This window comes from Cricetulus griseus, chromosome 2 (genome assembly GCF_003668045.3).
Source record: "Cricetulus griseus strain 17A/GY chromosome 2, alternate assembly CriGri-PICRH-1.0, whole genome shotgun sequence".
Lineage (NCBI taxonomy): Eukaryota > Metazoa > Chordata > Mammalia > Rodentia > Cricetidae > Cricetulus > Cricetulus griseus.
In genome coordinates this window covers 354442632-354460808 of record NC_048595.1, presented here as the reverse complement: position 1 = coordinate 354460808, position 18177 = coordinate 354442632, and the positions used below count along the sequence as shown (strand labels likewise).

At 35.1% G+C, this 18177-nt stretch overlaps 1 protein-coding gene across 3 annotated transcripts in view; it reads right to left on the bottom strand.

Moving 5' to 3' along the window:
* The window catches only part of Cdh18 (cadherin 18), a 250111-nt gene extending 233439 nt beyond the window's left edge, over window positions 1-16672 (bottom strand). For all 3 annotated transcript variants that reach the window (XM_027400035.2, XM_035439153.1, XM_035439154.1), the window contains exon 1: window positions 16445-16672. In XM_027400035.2, the coding sequence (XP_027255836.2) occupies window positions 16445-16672 (228 nt within the window). The remainder of the gene's footprint in view (window positions 1-16444) is intronic.
* Between the last annotated feature and the right edge of the window lie 1505 nt (window positions 16673-18177).

The window sequence follows — 18177 nt, the reverse complement described above, 5'->3', positions numbered from 1 at the left end:
CCATAAATTTGAAAGAGAACAAAGAGAGGTAAGTAAGCACCTCAGGGTGCGGAAAGAAAGAGAGGAAGAAATGATGTACTATTATAATCTAAAAAAATAATGAAACAATTTAAAAACACAACCTCAATGAAGTGTGGGAAGTGGGAAAATTCATACTGAAGGCAAAATAAAAGGTTGTATAGAGCTGTCTTTTCATTTGTGATATATAGAAAAATGAATATGATAAAGTGAACATAAAATTTGAACAGTTTATAATTAGAAGTAGAAAATATTTGGTGAACTTTAACCTGTTCACTCAAGGTCATCAAATTTTACTACCAGAAGAATATTAAAAAGCCATACAGGTATGTAATATTCCACATAGCAATCACAAAACAGGAAAAGAAAACTCAGGATATAAGCTATGTTGACAGTTCTAGTGTCTCTAATAGCTTGCTGGGAGTCACAAATTCTCTCCCCCTCCCCCTCCCCCTCCCTCACCCCGTCCTCCCTACTCCCTCCTCTCTCCTTTCTCCTCCCTCCTCCCTTCTGTCTCCTCTCTCTTCTCTCCTCCCTCTCCTCCCTCTCCCCTTCCCCGTCCCCGCTCCCCCATTGTATACAGAATATAAAAATAAATAAGCCTATAAAAGAAAGTTGCTAAATCAAATACAAAAGAAAACTCAACATAACAAAAGCAGGTTTTCAATAAAAATCATATTGCCATGTAAGACATTGAATGGCAATAAAAACTAACTAACTGATTAACTAACTTACTCACTAACTAATAATTAACAAAATAAATAAAGGAAATAACTGCTCAACTAGATTAGTATATCCTACAGAGATTTTAAAAAAATAATTGATATAGAATTAAGGACCTTAGCATAGTATAATAAATCATAAATCTAAAAGAGTATTGGGCAAGCAGATAATGGTTAGAAAAAAAAACTTGAACAATAGAAATGCTATATTATAGGGTGAACAAGTGTGTACAGTTTGAAGACTTCACCAAATTTAAAGGTGGTTTTATTCTCCAATGAAAATACTATGGTTAGACCAATGACTAAAAAAATTAGAAGTAACCACAAACCCATAGGAAACTTAGTGCTTTGGCAAAGACATGCACAGACAAAAGCTGAAAGAACAGAAAGTAATATTTTCTTTTCTTTCTTTCTTTCATTTTCTTTTCTTTTTTTTTTTTTTTGGTTTTTCAAGACATGGTTTCTTCTCTGTTTAGCTTTGGAGTCTATCCTGGCACTTGCTCTGGAGACCAGGCTGGCCTCAAACTCACAGATATCAGCCTGCCTCTGCCTCCTGAGTGCTGGGATTAAAGGCAGAAAGTAGTAATTTCAAGTTGATAAAATCCAAAATGAAGAAGGCATGCCTTCATTAATGTCTAATATTATAATTTATGAGAAAATTAATCAAAGTAAGGCTTGTTTTTCTGGTATACATTAACACAGCACAGAGGCATGGACAACATCGTCCTCAGGCACACATTTGTTGGATAGCTTCTGTGAAACATCACAGGCTACTAGTACACAGTTTCATGAAACCAACACCACTGCTTTCAAAGGATCAGTTAGATCCACACACAGTAAGTGGGCCTTCTAACCATTTATTCTCAACAGTAGAGAGGTTATTTAAAAAATATAAGCAAACAAGGAAGACCAGAGTTTAACTACCCTATGGAGCATGTAGTTATAACAAACGATTGCATATTATTCCATCCTACAGATACTGAATACAAGTTATTTTCTGAAGTAAGGTAACTTTATAATATTTTACCTTTAACATAGCTTAGCTCACAAAAAGTGCAAGCAAACTGTAATTAATGGAAAATACTTCGTCTATCTTACCAGATTGTAATGGAATAACTCTGGAAAGGATGAGAAAGAACAATTAACATCAAATTACTTAGAAATACATAGGGAAAAATGATGTTGAAGAAACAGGGGAGCAGCAAAGAAATAAGGGTGTAAACTATATCCACTAGATTTGTTTTTCATGAGATTTGTCTAATAGCACTATACATGACTAAAGCTTCAGTTGCAATATATCACACCTACTTTAACACATCACTGTAATCATAATTCAATATTAGTTATAGAAACTAAGAAAACAACAGCTGTAAAGAAAAGAGTGGAAGATAACCCATCTTCAATTAATGCTTTCTAAAGAGTCTTTGGTATTCCACAGCTAACTTGCCTGTTGAAAGTCCTTTCCCTAGAGACATAAATATCCACTTGACTTTGAATAGATAATTAATGTGAAACAATATATAATGTTATACTCTCTATAAAGATGAATAATTATAAATAATTCAAATAATTCAAGAAAAATCTTCCTGGTAATTTCAATTACAAGGGACAATAATGATGCACAAAGAGCAGGAATAACCCTGGCAACCCTAGGGTAAGAAGAAGGAAAACAGCATCAAAACTTCACATAAGTCACACATAAGAGGGAAATATGACTGCAAAAATAATAGATGTCTTTCCTACAGCACTTTGCAATTTTAAATAAAATACTTTACACTGCCTTGACTACTATAAATGTGTCTGATATGTCTCATAATTTTGATATAAAAGTAGAAAAGAACTCATGCATACAAAGTACCTAATGAACTGAACAAGCAATTACCAAGCAGACAATTATAGAGGAAAAAAAAAATATATATATATATATATATATATATATATATATATATATATATGCATACTTATATATGCATGTATGTACACATACATTAATTATACTAACACACACACACACATATATACACTAAAATCAGTAATACTACGTTACAAAGACCAAGTTATCATTAACCATAGTTTGAATTTCTGTCCCTAAGATATCAAATTGGTAGAATTTGTAGTTATCCGGTCTGCTCTTATTACTTCCTTATTTTAACCTTTACAGCTTGATCTATTGATTATAAAATCCTTGCCATATATGCTTCTACAAGTTCTTAAATTCGTTTGTTACTCCTATATTACTAAGCTTACTTTTTATTACCATCAATAACAGGGTGTCTTGTTTGCTTTACAACATAAGGCCTCAAAGATTATGTCTGTATATACAAATAAGATGAATCACCATGTATGTTTGCTTGAAAATAAGAAAAATGCATCAGACTTGACTTTCCTTTATAATTTAGCTGCACACTTCAAGAAAGTTTTGAGTCTGAGTTTTAACTTATTCTATACATATATGAGACTATATGACTATCATTGCATCATGATTTTTTTAAAGAATAGTATATCAACTTGGTTATGTTTACCCTCTGCTTAGTCTTTTTGTGCACTGTCCAATGTTGTTGGTAACAGCAAGGAGTTGATATATAAATTTAAATTACTTACATGTAATTTTGTGGTATGGAAATTAACAAATTATTCTAGTTACTAAAATAGGTAGGCATAGTTTCTTTAATGGCCCATTAGAAATTATTGAAAAAATAAAAATGATGTGTAAATCGTTAAAGCAGCAGATTTTAGAATATGTAACCTGGTAAAGATTATATAATACATAACCTTACACACACACACACACACACACACACACACACACACACGTATAAATATATAATATATATATATATATATATATATATATATATATATATATCTTTTTATTTTCAATAAGCACTGAGTATATTCAAATATTCAGTAAATATACACACTTGTAAATATCATACAGGACAGTGAGTGAACACAATTACTTGCATGGGTGTATGCCACATGTGTATGAATACCCAAAGAGTCTAGAGGAGGGTGTCTGATCACCTGAAGGTGGAGTTACAGACAATTGGGAGCACCCTGACAAGGGTTTTTTTTAAACATGAACAGAAAGTGTCCAGAACTGCTAAGCCATTTCCTCAGCCTGAAATGTAACTTGTACACAATTACATAAAGTGATGTTAGACTAAAATGGCCTTAACTACAGCTGTAATTGAGTTACCTTGCCAGGTATTAATTCAGCTTTCCAACTTGTTTCTTGTCACTCTGTGGCAAAGGCTTGTTCAGTTACATGTTTGTCTTGCAGAGTAGTTGAATAATATTAGGAATTGATATGCAATTCCTTATATTCCATTAGAAACAGCAACTCCCCTTCCCAAAAATACAACTAGGCAATCTTATTTTCTATCAATGAACATGTCACATTGAACTCAAAGATTTATCTAGTATTTAAACAGTAACTATCTAAAACATAGTCCTGGCAATTGCCTTTTTAATGCACCTTTATTATTGTGCATAATCAATTTTGTTCAATGGAGTCACAAAGTCTAACCTCTTAAGTAGTAGAGAAATCAAAAATACCTACCTATGGTCTTTTTCCAACTTATAAGCGATAACTGAATATGTATCACAAAAAAATGAGAGGGTGTTATCCCAGACAACATTATAACATGCAGTTCATAAAACACTACTCTTGTAAATTAAATTGTTAATGAAATGTCTTTATTACAAGAGACCCAATGTATGTATTCAAATATTGATTTCATCAAAGAGAATAAAGAAACTAGATGTGAGTTTATGTTTGAATTACCACTGTTGGCAGTAGAGGCACTGAACATAATAAGGTTTGCAGGCCATTCTCAACAAAATGGGATGTTTGTGCTACATGAGATTGTGACATTAAAAAAAATGGCAAAAAGAGGGATTACAACTTCTGGGAATATAGGATGTCTATGTAAAAATACTCTGTCAGCTTGATGAGGGGGTCCCTGAAAGCACTCTGGCCTACAGAGGAACAAATCACAGGAGACAAAGAAGGAAAACATGTTTCGGCCCAACTTAGATGGTGCTGGTTCAAACTTCTGGAGAGTCAGGTATTAGGCAGCTTATTGTAAGTATACTTAAACACAGTGGAATTTGGGAGGAAAAAACAACAAAAAAGTGTAAGTAGCTGGGCAGTGGTGGCCCTTGTTTTTAATCCTAGCACTTGGGAGGCAGATCTCTGTGAGTTCCAGATCAGCCTGGTCTACAGAGCAAGTACAGGACAGGCTCCAAAGCAATACAGACAAACCCTGTTTCAAAAAACAAACAAAACAAATAGTGAAATCCTTTTACCCATGAAGATGGGCTCTATACCTTAAGGGTCCTGGGACCTGGTGTTGTCTCTGACCATGACAACACAGAGATCACCAGTCTATAAAGTACATGTGATCTCTCCCCTAAGGATGGGTTCTATTTACTGAGAAACAAAGTTAAAAATAAATGCCTAAGGAAGGAGAGTCTGGAGTAATCATTCCGGGAAAATTGGTGAGGACTGGCACTACACACAACAAAGGTTACCAAGTCATTGATGACATCATTCCCAACCCTCTGGGTGGAAAACAACTATTCATTTCCTCCTATGAGAAATCAATCCTGCATGATTAACCTTTCAGGTTTCCCTGGTCATTTGTGGGTTCAAGCACCTTTGTGCTCCAAACTTTTGGGATAATATCAAATGAAATCCAAGTTTTTTGAATTCAGTTTATAAATCAGGTTGGCCTTGAACTCCTGACTTCCTAACTTCCACATCCCATGTGTTTGATTTAAAGGTAATCATCACCATACTATTTATTATTATTATTATTATTATTATTATTATTATTATTATTATTATTATTTTGGTTTTTCGAGACAGGGTTTCTCTGTTGCTTTGGAGGCTGTGCTGAAACTAGCTCTTGTAGACGAGGTGGTATCAAACTCACAGAGATCCACTTGCCTCTGCCTCCCGAGTGCTGGGATTAAAGATGTGTGCCTCCACCACACCGCACATCACCAAACTCTTTATGAACATAATTTTGGTACGTTTTTGTTAATGTTTGGTGGTAACTTACATTTTCATCTCATATCATTATTAAGGTATTGAATCCCAGTAAAAGATTTTAACTATTTCTACTTATAAAATGTACTTTAACATATATATTGTTCAAAAAAAAGCCAAAAACCTGAGGCCAGATGTGACCATTAAAACAGCAAACAAACCTAATAAAGAATGAAAATGAAACTTTTATCATGAATATTTAAAATGATTAATAATCTAAGAATATCATATGATTTGGCTAAAATTCATAGTAACTGTGTGGTGATTTGAAAGAAAATGGCCTTCAGAGGGAGTGGCACTATTTGTAGCTATGGTCTTCTCAGAGGAACTGTGTGACTGTGGGGGTGGGCTTTGAGGTCTCCTATGCTCAAGCCAAAACCTGTGTCACAGACTCATTGTACCACCTATGGATCAAGATGCAGAATTGCCACCTCCTTTTCCAGTACCATGTCTACCTTAGTTTATTATTATGATAATAAACTAAACCTATTAAATGTAAGCTAGACCCATTTAAAGGTTTTCCCTTAAAACAGTTATATTGGATATGGTGTCTCTTCACAGAAACACAACTCCAAACACAACTCCAAATACTTTCTGTACTTTAAATAAGAATCAAAGATGCTTGTGACCTATTTGTTAATGTTGATGGTAAATAAATATCACATAAAGAAAACAATCTAGACTTTCATCTCTGATGAATATTTATTCATTTTATTTTTCAGCAGTGTTGCTTTTCATATTAAATTTAAAAAATCAGAGCACATGAAATAAAAAAAAATGTTTGCTCACATACATCAGAAAACATGCTAGTTCAGATGAAAAGATGAGACTTTCTTTTCTTTTCTCAGAAAACCAATTCACAAATCATCTTTAAGCTGTATAGCTGTCAAGTCCAGGTAAAGAGAGTGAAGATACACAAGAAATATGGCAATGTGACTGCCAAGCAAGATAAATAAATTTGAAAAATCAAACTTGACAATCAATGTTTGATTGACAATAATTCAATAAAAAGTAGTAAAAAAATTGTAAGTTATTATGGATGAGAGGGGAAAAAGAAACAAATGAAAATTTTAAAATATATTCCCTTGTGTTTAATCCAATAAAATAAATACAACATTTTAACTCTAGATCTCATCATGAAACTAAAGCCTTCTTCCAGTAGTTGATGGAATCAGAGGAAGACATATACAGCTAAATACTGAACTGAACTCTGGAAACTCTGGAACACCATTACAGAGAGGGACTAGTGATGAGCAATGGGGTCAAGAAGGGGCTGGTGAAACCTACACAAACAGTTGACCTGAACAAGGGGGAGCTCAGGCGCCATAGACTGATGGCTGAGAGGCCAGCATGGGACTGATCCAGACCCCATGAAGGTGGGTATCAGTGAGGAGGCCTCGGCAATCTATGGGGCCTCAGGTAGTACACCTGTATTTATCCTTGGCACACAAATGGACTTTGGGAGCCCATTCCACATGGAGGGATATTCTCTCAGTCTGGACACATGGGGGAATACCTAGGCTCTGTCTGGGATGATATGACAGATTTTGGAGATCCCCATGGAGGGCCTCACCCTCCCTGGGGAGCAGAGAGGTCATCCGGTGAGGGCTTGGGGGTTTGTGGGTGGGGGAGGAGGTGAGGGAGAGGGAGCTGGGATTTACATGTGTATCAAGTTTGTTACTAATTTTAAAAAAGTGTAAAAAATTAAAATAAATAAACAAATCTAATTATATTATGCAGCAAAGAACTTTGAGCAGAGTGTAGTAGCACACACCTTCAGTCCCAGCATTTGGGAGATAGAAGCAGATTGTCTTGAAACACAAAAGGGAAAGAAGAGATCTTTCAGAATGTGGAAACAAGCAAATTTAAACCAACCTGAATTAGCAACAAGTGACACTATCTTTATGTAAATGCTAAATTTTATAATATAAATCATTATATAAACCCCATATATAAATGTTAGTGATTCCCAAAATCCATGGCAAAAATGTGCAATAATATGTTGAAGTCTTTTTCCCAGGACTTCTAAATGTGCCCTTCTTCAGAAAACAGATCTTCCCAGCACTAAACTAATCCTTTACTCCATTAGCAGGGATTAGTATTTAATATGACATCATTACAAAAATAAAATGTGTGTGGTGTCATTTTATTTTCTGCCTAGAATTCTTATCACTGTGTTAGCATAAATATATAGATAAAGTGACTCTGAAGAAAAATTTTCCCAGTCATTGTTATGAGGTCAAGTCCTCCAGTGATTAAGACCAGTGGCATACACCTGTACACACATACACACACACACACACACACACACACACACACACACACACACACACACACAGAGGTCACTAGTGCATCTGTATTTAGGAATGTCTTGCAATGTAATGTATTAGTGATAACTTCCATTGTTTTGCACTGGTAATTTTTTAAAAATAAATTTCATCCATAAAAAATTGGGAGTAATTTGTTAATTTAGGCATCATTTAATTATTCAAATAAAATTCTAAATATTCTCTTAAAATATAATTCACCTTCTGTGGTGGTTGAAAGTAAATGGCCTCCAAATGGCGTGGCACTATTAGGAAGTGTGATTTTGTTGGAGAGGTCTTGTTGGAGGAAGTGTGTCACTGTGCATGTAGGCTTGGAGGTCTCATATATGTTCAAGCCATGTGCAGTGTCTCAGTTCACTTCCTGTAGCCTTTGGATGAAGATCTAGAATTTTCAGCTTTCTCTGTAGCTCCATGGCTGTCTGCATACCATCACACTCCCAGCCTCCATGTTCAACCATGATAATAAACAACTAAACATCTGAAATTGTAAGCTGACAATCAATTAAATGTTTCCTTTGTAAAAGCTGAAGTGATCATGGTATCTCTTCACATCAATAGAAACCCCAATGAAGATACCTTCTAAATATGATTTATTCAAAAAATAATTTGAAGTCACTGTGGTAATTTGAATGTAATTGGCCCCATAATCTCATAGGGAGCACACTATTAGGAAGTGTGGCTTTGTTGGAGAAAGTGTGTCGGTGTGAGAGTGAGCTTTGAAAATTCCTATGCCCAGGATCACCCAGTGTCTCAATCTACTTCCTGTTGCCTGCAGGATGCAGGACTCTCAGCTACCTCTCCAGCACCATGTTTACATACACACCACCATGCTCCCTGCCATGATGATAGGGGACTGAACAGCTGAAACCATAAGGAAGTCAGTCCTATTAATTGTTTTTCCTTTGTAAGAGTTGCCATGGTCATGATTTCCCTTCACAGCAATCAAAATCCTAAGACTGGGATATTGCTGTAATAGGTCTGACCATTTGTTGTGTTGTTATTGTTTGGTGTAATGTGGATTTGGGGAATTTAGGTTAGGAAAACAGTGGAATGCTTTAAGCACTGATTACTGGGCCATACTAGTGGGAGAGTTGAAGACAGTGGTGATAAGAATTACTGGAACTGTGATTAGCTCTTTCAAGATGTTTCAAGGTGAAAGGTTTTAGTGTGCCTTAGAGATCATTCTTATGAAGTTTTGGTGACAGAAGTGGCTGCTTTTTTGCCCTGCTCAGAAAAGTTTGCCTGTGCCTGAAATGCAGAGTTTTGGATTAATTCCTTTAGCAGAAGAAATCCCCAAATAGACCAGCATAGATAGTTTGTGTAGTTATTAGTGGTAACTCTAATGAAGATTTAAAATGAAAAGGCTCAAGCTGAGCAGTGTCAATTACAAAATGCAAAATTTAAGGGAAAAGAAATGTTAAACCAAATAAAATCCAAACAGTGGAATGGAATCTAAAGAAAAGTTTAGAGCCAGGTGTGGTGGTGCACAATTTTTAATCCTGACACTCAGAAGGCAGAGGCTGGCAGATGTCTGAATTGAGGCCAGCCTGGTCTAGAGATTCAGATTCAGGACAGCAAAGCATACCCAGGGATGGACAGAAAGTTGAGAAAAATTAATAGAGCAATGGGGCAACAGAACTCGTCAGCTTTGACCACATGGCTGTTGAGTTACAGACAGAAGTAAAGGACTAAGAAATTTGCTTATGAGATTAAGGAAAGCTAATGTATTGGACCATGGGTCAGTGGTTTCCCTGAAGAAGACTTATTAGAGGGGCCATTGTTTGAAGTGGAGAAGTTGAAGCATGGATTGTATTGGAGATCATAGATGTTAGAGATGTCAGAGTCAGTTATGGGATATCTGCTGAGGGAAGCTGCTAACAGGGAGTGGAAACATCCCAAGAGAAAAAAAAATGTGTTTCAGTCAACAAAGCTGAATATATTTGGAGATATGAAGAGCACATTAACATCAAACATGGAGATGCAATGTTTGGAGTTTGCCCAGCTGGTTTGCAGTCTTGCTTTGATCCAATATTTCCACATTATGCTCCCTTCTCTGCATGTTGGAATGGTAATGAATATCCTGTGCTATTATATGTTAGAAGTATGTGATGTGCTTTTGCATTTAGATTTTTCCAGGTGATTACAATGAAAAGATTAAATGTTATACTATATATGACTTTCTTGGAGGAAGTATATCACTGTGGTGGCAGGCTTTGGGGATTTATATGTTCAGAATACCACCAAGTGTCTCTGTTGTAATTTAAGAAAGGCAGTGCTGGAGAGAAAGACGCCAGGTGACAGGGTTCAAGGAGAGGGATTTTTTTTAATTAGAGAAGGGGATCATAAAAAGGGGAAAGGCAAGTGGGGCTGGGGCTGGCCTCCAGAGACAGGAGCAGCAGGATAGAGTAGAGGAGAAAGAGGGGCAGAGGGGGTGAGGGTGAGGGGAGATGAAGTGGGAGAGAAGGAGAAAGAGAGAGAGAGAGAGAGAGAGAGAGAGAGAGAGAGAGAGAGAGAGAGAGAGAGAGAGAGAAGAATGGGAGGTTGGTGAATGTGCACAACAGGTGGTACTCTTAGTGGCTACAGCCAAAGGCATACCCTGTCAGAAACCCAAGGACAGACCAGTATAGATGCCGGAATACTAAGAGTATCAGTTAACTCTTTTTGTCTATAAGAAAGAGAAGTCTTCAGCTACTTCTCCAGCACTATGTCTGCCTGAATGTTGCCACACTCCCAGCCATGATGATAATGGACTGAATCTCTGAAACTATAAGCTACCACACCAACTAAATGTTTTTTCTGTATAAGAGTTGATATGATCAATCATGGTGTCTCTTCACAGCAATAAAAACCCTAACCAGGACAGTCACTTTTATTTAAATGTGAAGCCAATTAAATAAAATTTCCCTTTGTTGTATTTAGTTTATTCTATAATTTTATATAGTTAAGTTTCTAAAGGATTAAATACCTACATAAAATGTGATCCATAACTCTGAATTCACTCATAGGAATTTCCAATGTCATATTCTAATACATGAATTTTTCCATTTCAAAAATTATCGGCTTGATAATAAGAAAGAGTTGCTGGGTCCATTTCTGGCTATTCATTTACATTTTCATTCAGAGTTCTTTCATATTAATGCTGCTGAATTTTTTTCTCTGTAAAACCTGAAAGACCCAATTTTGTATGATTTATTCTTTCTTTCGTCTTAAATTCAAATATTTGATATGAAAATTTGGCATTTGATAACAAAATCTATTTAGTAGTTTTTTTCTCTGTAAACAAAAGTGCAGAATAAAATGGAAGTCATCATGAAAAGCACTCAATAAATTCACTTTACAAACTGGAAAATATTTTAATTAGAGTATTGGATATGGTAATTATTCTGAAACTGCCATAACAAATCTCACAAACATCAAGAAGTTACTTGGTTGTTGCAAGCTTTCTTCCTATCACTTCTGAAATGTTAACAAAATGTTGATTTTATTTCTATTAGACTCTTAAAATTCCCTTTTATCATATACATGTTTATTAAATCTAGGTAAGAGTGATTCTCTTGAATTTAGAGTGTTGTTTGAAAGGCTAGAGTAACCAAATTAATAATCAAGTTCTTAGAAGGTATTTGTTATATCATCACTGTATTATGACTTAAATCTAATGAAATTATTACAGTAAAATGAAATACTGTACAATTTCAAAAATATAGTTTATTTCATCAGTAAAGTGTATGCATTTATTAACTTTTGTTATCATAACTATTCATTGTTTATATCACCAAACCTGAAGGAAAATTTAATGAATTGTCTCTATTATACTAGCCTAAAATATATAAAGTATTTTATTCCTCATCATTGTATTATGTGCAATGTAGACAGTACTCATATACAAATATTCTGAAATAAATATGTTTTCCTTTCTTTCATTGAAACAAAATATAAAGAGATATAATAACACTTCATGGTCTCTTTCACATTGATATAGTAACTTCAAAAATTTTGTGTTTATCCTGGGCCACAAGTGGAAATAAGGCTCTGTTAAAAGTTGGGATAATAGATTATAGTAAAGATGAAAGCAGGTAGGTGAAACCCTGGAGGTGGCCTGAAGGGGTGTTTAAAAATTAGTGTCAATAAGGAGGTGAGGGCAGCCTAAAGGAAAGGTGCATAGAAAGTTATGCTGAAGGTTCTTATTGTCAAACATGATAAAAATACTATAGGAAATAGAAAAGAGTACATGTGATGTCAATGAAGCGGCAAAATTACTGCTAGTTCATGAATTAAAGAGGGAAGGTGGAAAAGAAGAAAGAAGACTGGGTCTTAACCCAAATTAAGAGTGCTATGGAAACTTACAAATTAGTAAGATAACGTAAGAATACATCTTAAAAAGAGTTCAAAAACAACTTCCCTGTGAAGGTGGACAATTTTCCTCCCAGACTGCATGGATTGTCCAAATACAGTGCAATGAGTTCTTGGTAAGGTATTCCTTAGATGTCTCCAAACAATACAAGCTATTGACATTGCCCTTGATTTTCAGCAATAGCATCATTGTAAGACCTTATTGCTAAAGATATAACATCTTTTGGGCATATGGCTTAGAGACATTAATTTCAATGGAAGAGGAAAATCTACTTTGAGAGCTATCTCTCAAGCTCCTCTATGGGCTGCTAGGAAAGAAAAAAAAAATCAAACACACCAACAAAGGTCTAATCCCAAACTAGATCATCCATGGTACAAAACTGACCAGTCTGGCAAGATCTGGCTCATTTATGCCACAGTGACAGGATTGTTATGGAGAAACAAGCAGTTTTCTAATTGTATTTGAAGTCTGTTCCACAGGAAACAATTTTAAGCCTGGCACTCTAATAACAGCTAAAATGTATGACAGGAGGTCATAGGCTCTAGGATAGTCTTTGCTATTATTATTTTGCTAAATGGTGATGTTCTCAAGTTTTTTTTTTTTAATTTACTATGCTCATACCATTGACCTGGGCTTCCCTGAACTCAAGTCAGATGAGCTTTTTTTGCAGTGGTCAGGGATCAAGGGAGAGGTGTTTAAATAGCTAAAATTCTGAGAATGAAAGTGTGATTGTACAGTATTAAATTATATATGTTTATCATATCTGTAAGGCAAAGGAACAATTTGGAGTGTAAGATCAAGGGTAGAATGAGGAGTCCTATGTAATGTCTCTGGATGTGACATGGATATCACAGTCATGAACCCATAGCCTCTATGGTAACCTGTATAAGACCTATACAAGATCAAGACAATAAAATTCCATCTAGAATATTTGCAAGTCCCCATCCATAACTTGAATTTAAAATTATCCACTGGCAGGTATGTGCTGCTCATGGAGGTATACTCATTCTTTTTTTATGGGGTGCCTGTGTTTCCCATATTCATATGGATGGCCCCAGACCTATGTATATACCAACTCTAATTACCCCCACCTGTTAGCATTGCCAATTTGTGACACACCTCACACATGGGGAGCAGTAGTTGGACGCAGAGGGTCATGAAGCAGAAGATGAGTTTGAAAAGGAGAAATGAAGTTGCAGGAAGACTTGTTGAGGGTAATGTATAAGTGAGTGAGGTGAAAGGGAAGGTGGACACAAATATATTTCAATGTAAATATATATGAAATTTTAAAGAAATGTTTTAGAGTATAAGGCATCATTATATGTTTTATATATGGGATAACATATGTGAATGAGATCAATGTATTAGCTTTTGTTTTATCTTATTGTAACCTATTTTATTATTATTATTATTATTATTATTATTATTATTATTATTATTATTATTCCTTAGAAGTCTGATTGTTTTCAAATAAGTGACAGAAAGTGAGTGGATCTGGATGAGCGAAGTAAGGAGGAACTTGAAGGAGTAGAGGGGTAAAACATAATCATATAACATTGTGCTAAAAATAATCCATTTTCCATAAAAGGTAGAATAATGGAAACACCAAAAAGAAAACAATCAAGTAGCTACAAATGATATTATCGTCTTAACATAATAAAATATTTTCTACTTTGTCCCCATTAAACAAAATGCTTTTTAAAGGTATATAGAGGTCTCCATTTAAAATCCTAATGTACTTTTAAAATTCCAAACCCTGTGACTTTATCTGTGGCATGTCTGTCCAGACAGCCACTGTAGCCTCTAAGCAGGAAGATCAAGAGAGATATACCAAATTTCAATAATTTGTGGATATGAATCCTACTTCATAAAGATATTTGTGTGCACATATATTAAAATGTGTCTACATATAATAGTCATCACATAATTTCACACACCAATGCAAAACATAGACAACATCAGCTACTTAGTACTTCTCAAAATCATATGAGAGTTTCAGAGACAGCAGTGAAAAAGGCAATGACCTCTCAGAGTCTCTTTTGTTGAATAATACAGTATCACTAGAGATATTGCTGTTTTCATCATTTCCTAACTGTTAACATTACTACAATGCTGTGGGATAGATCCCTCATATAAAGATAAATATCTAAGGACCCTTTTGCTTGCATTCCTTGCATCCAAAGACTGATTCAGAGGTTAGTAATGTTTTCTGTAAATAACAATATTGAACATTTTCAAGTTTGCTCCCTTTAAATGTGCAGCTATTCAATTCTGCCATCATTGCTTCTAAATAGCTATAGATAGTATGCAACTGAATAAGTGCTGTTGGGTATATAATTGGCCGCATCCTTTGTGATCATCCTTTACCCACGGAATTTTTCCATTAAAACACTAACAATTGGTACGCAGCACCATGAGCCTTCAGCCCTCCTTACCACTTAGAAGATTTCAACCATAAGTCAATGGGCACCAAGTCCAAGAAAGTAGCTTAAAATATCCTTTGAATAAGGCATCATCTTTGTTCACTATACATATGCACACGGCAAAGTAAATATTTGTCCAAGTCTTTCCTTCCCTCTTCTAGATAATTTTACTATTTTCACATTTATTTAAACTAACAACAAATATGCATTGAATATATAATAAAGCAGAAGTTAAACATACAATGTATCTATGTTGTTTTAACATCAAAGAATCAATTTTTCTGTTTCTTTTGTTTTGCCTCCATTTCAGAAACTAAATGATTATTTAAAATAATTAGGAGCTTATAACAAATAAATTATGTCTAATCTACTATGCTATATTTTGATGTTCATGCATTTTTTTCATTTCACAGAAGCCATTGAAGGATGCAAACACACAATGAAGATGGAGCATTTGCTTCATTTTGTATGTGTATGTGAATACTGTAGATTTGCTTCAGATTGTCTTCTGCATTCTGTATACTGACCCCTCAGTTTCTTTCAAATACAGATAGCACAGCTATCTGCAACTCAGTCCCTCATAGGCCATAGCATTGCTTGTGATTCTGCACAGCCTTCATGCAAGGAAGGTAACATGGTCTGGATCAAGAACTTTTTTTTTAATCAGTAGTGATAAAACAAAAATAAATAGTCACTCAGGGAAAAGGAAGGAGCTGAGCCTGCAGCCAGTGATTCAGCTTCTATGTTAGCAGTTTGTCTGATGGGTGTTGACCAGACAGAAGTGCAGCTGCTCAAAATAAAATCAGCAATTAATCAGAATTAAGCTTTCCCACTGAATTTTTTGCTCTAGACCTAGGTGATGCATAGTTAGTCCACACCCATATAATAAACTCCTGGTTTCCTCAAAATGCCACTTTTTTCAGATAAGGGAAGTTGATCTTACATTATTAATAATTTGATGACTACATTCTTTTGTGATTTTTATCATAATTTCAAGCATGTTTAAGCTATATAGAAAATAAATGTATATATATTTTAAAATTATTGATAGATATTAGAAAATAAGTTCATGCAACTTAAAATCCTGGTAGAACAATATATTTTAGCAAATGAAACAGATATTAAATGTTAGGAGAAAAAGTATTATTTTAATACCATGTCCATGAACCAGAAACAAATAAAGTACCAGTCAATAGCAATAGACCAATTAGAACAATTGTAGATTTTAATATACCATAATGATAGCAAAGACAAAGGTACTTAATTACATGCCCAATAAAATCTATTTTTATTAGAGAGAAAATGGCAACATTGTTGGGAAAGCAGATTTCTGTATTATGAATCATGTTTTAAACAGGTGTAACCTGAAGGATAGTTTCTGTTTTTCACAATTATTTTGAGTTTTCTAGCCTAGCTATAATGCATGCAGCATGCTTCTTGCTCTTCATTTTCCAGTTTCACTTTCATCTCACCAAAGGATTTCTTAAAACAAGAAAAACTAACAGACCATCCCAAATGAATCAAAAACAACAACAACAACAACTTACTTTTCCAACATACTGTGGATCTGGTCCCATATGTTCTTCTAAAACAAAGAACTGGTTCCATACCCATCCCCTCTTGGGACGATGATGGACTTCAGTCTCCCCTTCAGTGTGCTTGGTTTGGTTTCTGGTCACCTTGATGGAGCTGTGGTGAGCAGTTCCATAACACCTCTGCACAAAACAGAGACACACCAGGACTGGGCAGATGCAAGATGTGCTCGTAATTTTCATTGTAAGATCACTTCTTGTTCACACTCTTTCTTGTCTTCGTGGCCTACAAGGGCTCAGTGTGCCTTCAAGAGGAAAACCGGAACATCTTTTGGAAGGACAGTCCAGAGTAGGCCATTTAGTCTGTCCATGATTTAACTGTCCATCAACAAAGTCAGATCATATTTCCATCCTTATTCATGGCTGGAATCACAGGGGCAGCCATTACATCCCAAGTTGTTACTGCAGGTGGACACAGCTCATCATTTTCTACCTGATGGGAAGAGATAATTTGTACACATTACTAAGCATGTGAATTTTAATTAATTTTTCTGAATATGTTACATATATTTTATTGTTTTAAATTTCATTTTACATTCCAACCAAAGTTATGTTCCTTTAAAGCATATAGCTAATGTTATGCTTTGCTCTGTGCTTTGCCCTGGAGATATTTTGGAGAGATGTGAGTGAGGGAAGAACAATCCTGAATGCAGATCTCCACACCCCTGGGACAGCCATCTGGACAGAAGGAAAGGAGGAAGAGGATAAAAAGAGCTTAGTTCAGATATGCCTCTTACTGCTCACTGTCTGTAGATACAATGGGAGCACACACTTCCCACTCCTGTAGCTTGCCTTCCTTGCCAGGACAAACTTCAGTCATGCAAACAAACCCTAAGTCAAAACAAATCTTTCCACCCTCCTGTTACTTCTTCTATGGTGTTTGGTTCCAGCAATGAGAAAAGTAACTGATGTAATAGTAAAAGGATAATGGGCAAATGTTTTCAAAAATACATATAAACTCAGGTGCTTGAATAAATTTTACAAGTAATTTACCACCTTTAACACTCAGCATTAATTACATATCTACTTATATATGTAATGATGCACTTATACTTTTTTGGTAGTTATAACAAAATTAATGTGTATACTAGAAATTATTCCTGAAGGAAAATCTACAACCATTAATTTACTAATAACAGTCTCTAAACATTGGATATTATACACAGATAAGTATGCCCTTCATACCCAACAGGAAAACTCCTTGTAGCAGACAGAGATCACTTCAGAAAACCATAACCATTCAAAATCCAGAGTTATGAGGACAGTCCCAATGGAAGTATTATAAAACAGTCCGCCACTCAATGAACAGGAATCATTGTGGAAGACAGGGTGGAAACACTGTAAGAGCCAGAGTAACATAGTTTTATGGAAGAATGTCTTCTCATAACAAAAGGAACTATAGCCATACATTCTGACCAACACGACCACAAAATAAATAAATAAATAAATAAATAAAATAAAAAACTCAGCTGAACAAGGAAAATACCAGTGAAAATGTCATACTTAAGTCCCTATTCATTAGTAAAATAAAATGGAGTAGAACAGATGAAGCTTATTGGGAAAATATTTGCAGCTGAAAAAGACACCAGGCAGAGGATAACAGAGTCAAGCATGAGTGACAGACAATGCCAGCTTGCTAATCCTTAGCTTCATACACATTCTCAGGTACTTTTCAATGCTCTAAGTTA